The sequence below is a fragment of the Tenrec ecaudatus genome, chromosome 4 (genome assembly GCF_050624435.1).
Source record: "Tenrec ecaudatus isolate mTenEca1 chromosome 4, mTenEca1.hap1, whole genome shotgun sequence".
Lineage (NCBI taxonomy): Eukaryota > Metazoa > Chordata > Mammalia > Afrosoricida > Tenrecidae > Tenrec > Tenrec ecaudatus.
This window is the reverse complement of record NC_134533.1, coordinates 67,504,013-67,508,219: the sequence shown is the minus strand read 5'-3', so window position 1 is coordinate 67,508,219 and position 4,207 is coordinate 67,504,013. Positions and strand designations below refer to the sequence as shown.

General features: G+C 37.7%; 1 protein-coding gene across 1 annotated transcript; it reads right to left on the bottom strand.

The window, feature by feature from the left end:
• Positions 1 to 3,535: 3,535 nt before the first annotated feature.
• LOC142445895 (olfactory receptor 52K1-like) lies at positions 3,536 to 4,207 on the bottom strand. Its single transcript, XM_075547765.1, has one exon. The coding sequence runs from the start codon at positions 4,205 to 4,207 to the stop codon at positions 3,536 to 3,538; it is 672 nt and encodes a 223-aa protein (XP_075403880.1).

The following is a 4,207-nucleotide window of genomic DNA, read 5'->3' as shown; positions in this document are numbered from 1 at the left end:
ACTGAACACAAATGAAAGAAAGATTGAGGAGCTCTTGGTGGACAGCAAGAAGATCACATACGGAGAAAGTTAAAGGTGATTAAAAAGTCAGGAAAGAAAGAAAAGATCAAAGTGGATGTCTGAAGAGATTCTGAAGCTTCTTCTTAACCATAGAGTAGTTAAGGGAAATGGAAGGAATGATGAAGTCAAAGAGCTGAACAGAAATTTCAAAGGGCAGCTAAAGAAGACAAAGTAAAATATTTTAATGAATGTGTAAAGACCTAGAGTTTAAAAATGAAATGCAAGAACATGCTCAGCATATCTTAAAATGAATGAACTCAAGGAAAAATTCAGTTCTCTTTGAAGACAGAGCAGTGAATAGCCTTGTTATCATTCAGAGTGCACTGGAAAGTGATTTCTTTCAGATGCAGTTAGGGTAACATTTCTCACCTTATTATTGGACCTTACTTTTGAACTATCTAAAATTTGTTCTACTTTTTAATATTCTCTGCTTTATTTTTATTGATATTTTCTCTGTTTTACCTTGTTATGGTCTTATGTTTTTACTTTATTTTATAATTATTTTGTTGGGGGCTCATACAGCTCATCACAATCCATCCATCCACACTTAGTGTAAGCACATCATGATTTTCAAAACGTTTCCCTTTTCTTTTTTTCATACTTTGTTAGCTCAGCACATGTAGTGCTTTAAAAATAATTTTATTTAATTGTTTTCCCCTGTATATTAAATTGAGGATAGATAAATCTATAGACATATTAATTGTACAAATATTTTCCTGAGCCTATGACAGAAGAGGCTGGAAGGAAATAGGGTGATAATAACAACAAGCACAAGAAAAGAAGTTCAAAAGTTGATTTGATGATATTTCTACAACTTAAAATATGATTGAACTATTGAATTGTATGATGTACGTATTATATGACAGTAACACTGTTTAAAAAATAAAAGGCTACCCTTGGCTCACTTATGCTTCTCCCACATCTAGGCTTTAAGATTTATGCTTTTTCATCTAGTGTGGTAACTCAAATAAAATATTTCTGAATCATTCCTGAGAGGCAGACATTCATTCTCACCTGAAAGTAATACAGGCAGTCCAAAAATTGTGAACATTTAATTTGTGGACAGCTTGACTTTGGCTTTTTGATTTTGCTGCTGTGGTTTGGTGCTGTTGAGTTAATTCCCATTCATATGGTGGACCTTATTCATGAAACAATATATGAAAAATACTAAATTTCATAATTTATTCCTTACTGTTATCAAAAATACTGTCACTTCGAATCTTGAACCTATCTCTACTAGTGACATAGTTTTCTTTACAATCACCTTCACTTGCTTTATGTGCAACTTTTAAATCACTGAAGAGCCTATGAACCTTTACTTGCACTGAAGTAAGTTTCAACCAGGGCACATTTAGCTCCAGTGGAAAAACACAATTGATCTCTTCTGGTGAGTGGCACCTGACGTTTTATAAGCTTAAATCTAGTCATCAAAGAAACAATGATTTTTTTTCCCGAGTGGAACATAAATGAATGAAATAAAACAAACTTGAGGAAGCAATCAGTCCAAGGGATTAATACACTACACGAACCACAGTTTCCTCAAACCTGATATCGGAACCAGATGAAACTTGGCCACAAATGTCAATCATGCTGACCAAAACTAATAAAAGGTTCTGAATAAAAAGGGTAAAAATAAAATAAAGAGAAAAATGAAGATTAGAGTTGTAATAGTGATTCTCTGGGAAATCCTGAAGATGTAGGAAACATCAAAAGAAGATTGAAAGAATGCACATCATTAAACCAGTTAGAACTAGTCCACAGTCACACATTGCAAGAGGGAGCATATGGGCAAGAAACAGTGGTACTCAAGGAAGAAGTTCAAGCTACCAAAAAGCATTAGCTAAAAGCAAGGCTCCAGGAATTGATGGAATGCCAATTGAAACGTTCCCATGAACTGATGCAATACTGGAAGCACTCACTCATCTAAGTGAGAAAATTGTGAAGATAGATTCTTGGCTAACTGACTAGAAAATATACATAATTTGTACCACTGCAAAGAAAGGTGGCCCGACAGAATGCTCAAATTATAGGACAATATCATTAATATTACATGAAGTAAATTTTTGCTAAAGGTCATTCAACGAGAGTTGCAGTAATACAAGCTGGCGAAGGTTCAGGCTGGATTCAGAAAAGGATGCCCAACAAAGGATATCATTGCAGATCATGTCATATAGATCTTGACTAAAGCAAAAACACTGCAAAGATGCTTACTTGTGTTTATTGATTATACAAAGGCACTCCACTGTTATTTTGGACAACAAATTATAGCTAGCTTTGAGAAGGATGGTAACCCCAGAACGCTACATTGTGTACATAAATTAAGGGGCAGTTGTGCAAATAAAACAAGGGCACACTGCATGATTTAAAATCAGGAAAAGTGTGCACCCAGGCTCTATCCTTTCACCATACTTATTCAATCTTTATGCAGACCAAATAGTGAGAGAAACTGGATTATGCGAGAAAGAATATGGCATCAGGATTAGAGGAAGGGTTATTAACAATTTTCAATATGAAGAGAACTTGAAGCACTTGCTGATGAAGATCAAGGCTTTCAGCCTTCAATATGGGTTGCAACTCAATGTAAATAAAGCCAAAACTGAACATCTCTACCAGTGGGTAGTATCTTGATAACTGGAGAAAAAACTGAAGTTGTCAAAGATTTCATCTCACTTGAATCCACAATCAATGCTCCTGGAATCAGCCTTCAAGAGATCAAAAGACATGCTGTCATGGGTGAAACTGCTGCACAAGCCCTCTTGAGAGTGTTGAAAAGAAAACACGTTATTTGAGGATTAAAGTGCACTCAACTCAAGCCATAGTATTTTCAATGGTCTCATACACATGTGAAAGCAGAACATTGAATAAGGAAGACAAAACATAACTGAGGTACTTGAATGACGGTGTTGGTAAAGAATATTCAAAGTAACATGAACTGCCCAGAGAACAAACAAAGCTGGCTTGGAGGAAGTTCAAAGTGCCTCTTAGAGAGAAGGATGATAAGAATTTTCCTCAAGTACTTTGGACATATTTTCAAAAAGATCAGTCCCTGTAGAATATCATGCTTTGCAAACAGCGGGCATTGAAAATGAGGACGATCTTCAACCATATGATTGACACAGTGCTGCATCAATAGGCTCAAACACAAGAACAATTGTGAGGATGGTACAGAACCAGAAATTATCACGGTGAGTCAGAACTGACTGGAGGGCCTGTGAAAACAAAAGGCTTTTGAGAGTGTATTTCGAACATTCCTTTTCAAACTTTTAAAATAAGGCAAGTACATTATCTCTAAGATCTTGGGTAGTTTTAAAGTTTAAACACTTCTTTTATGGGGGTGTGCTTCAGAATCTTTTTTTGTTTAAACATTTTATTAGGGACTCATACAACTCTTATCATAATCCATATATACATTAATTCTGTAAAGCACATCTGTACATTCTTTGCCCTCATCATTTTCAAAGCATTTGCTCTCCACTTAAGCCCCCGGCATAGGGTCCTCTTTTCCCCCCTCCCTCCTTAATGAAATTATGGGAGTCACACTGAGGCTGGAAAGTTTGGTTGATCCCGTGTCCATGCATGCTAGCTTTACCACAGCCATGAACTCACAGTAGGTGTGGGCAATGATTCGTGTTCTACAGTAGGGTAGTTGCTTGAGCAAAACAGGATGTGGGGTAAAGAAAGCTATACCGCGAATCACCACAATTATGCCTATTATGATGATGCGAGAATGGGTGAGAACGGTGGAATGGTGCAACGGATCACAGATGGCCACGTAACGGTCAATGGCCATGGCCAGGAAGAAGCCCGATTCCAGGGCAGTAAAGCTGTGGATAAAGAACATCTGGGTCAGGCAAGCATCAAAGGCAATATCATGGGCTCCGAACCAGAAGAGACAAAGCATCCGGGGTATGGTTGATGTAGACAGGACCAGGTCCGTGATAGACAACATGCACAGGAAAAGAAACATGGGTTCATGGAGGCTCCGCTCTGCCCTCACTACAGCCAGAATGGTCACATTTCCTATCACAGCCACCACATACATGGAACAGAAGGGGATCCCAATCCAGACATGAAGGTGCTCTAGTCCTGGGATGCCCAGGAGCAAAAAAGTCATAGAAGAGGGGCGGGAAATGTTCACAGGTGGCAT

Coding starts and splice junctions, on each gene's coding strand:
- LOC142445895 (XM_075547765.1), bottom strand. CDS start 4,207: ATGCCACCTGTGAACATTTCCCGCCCCTCTTCTATGACTTTTTTGCTC.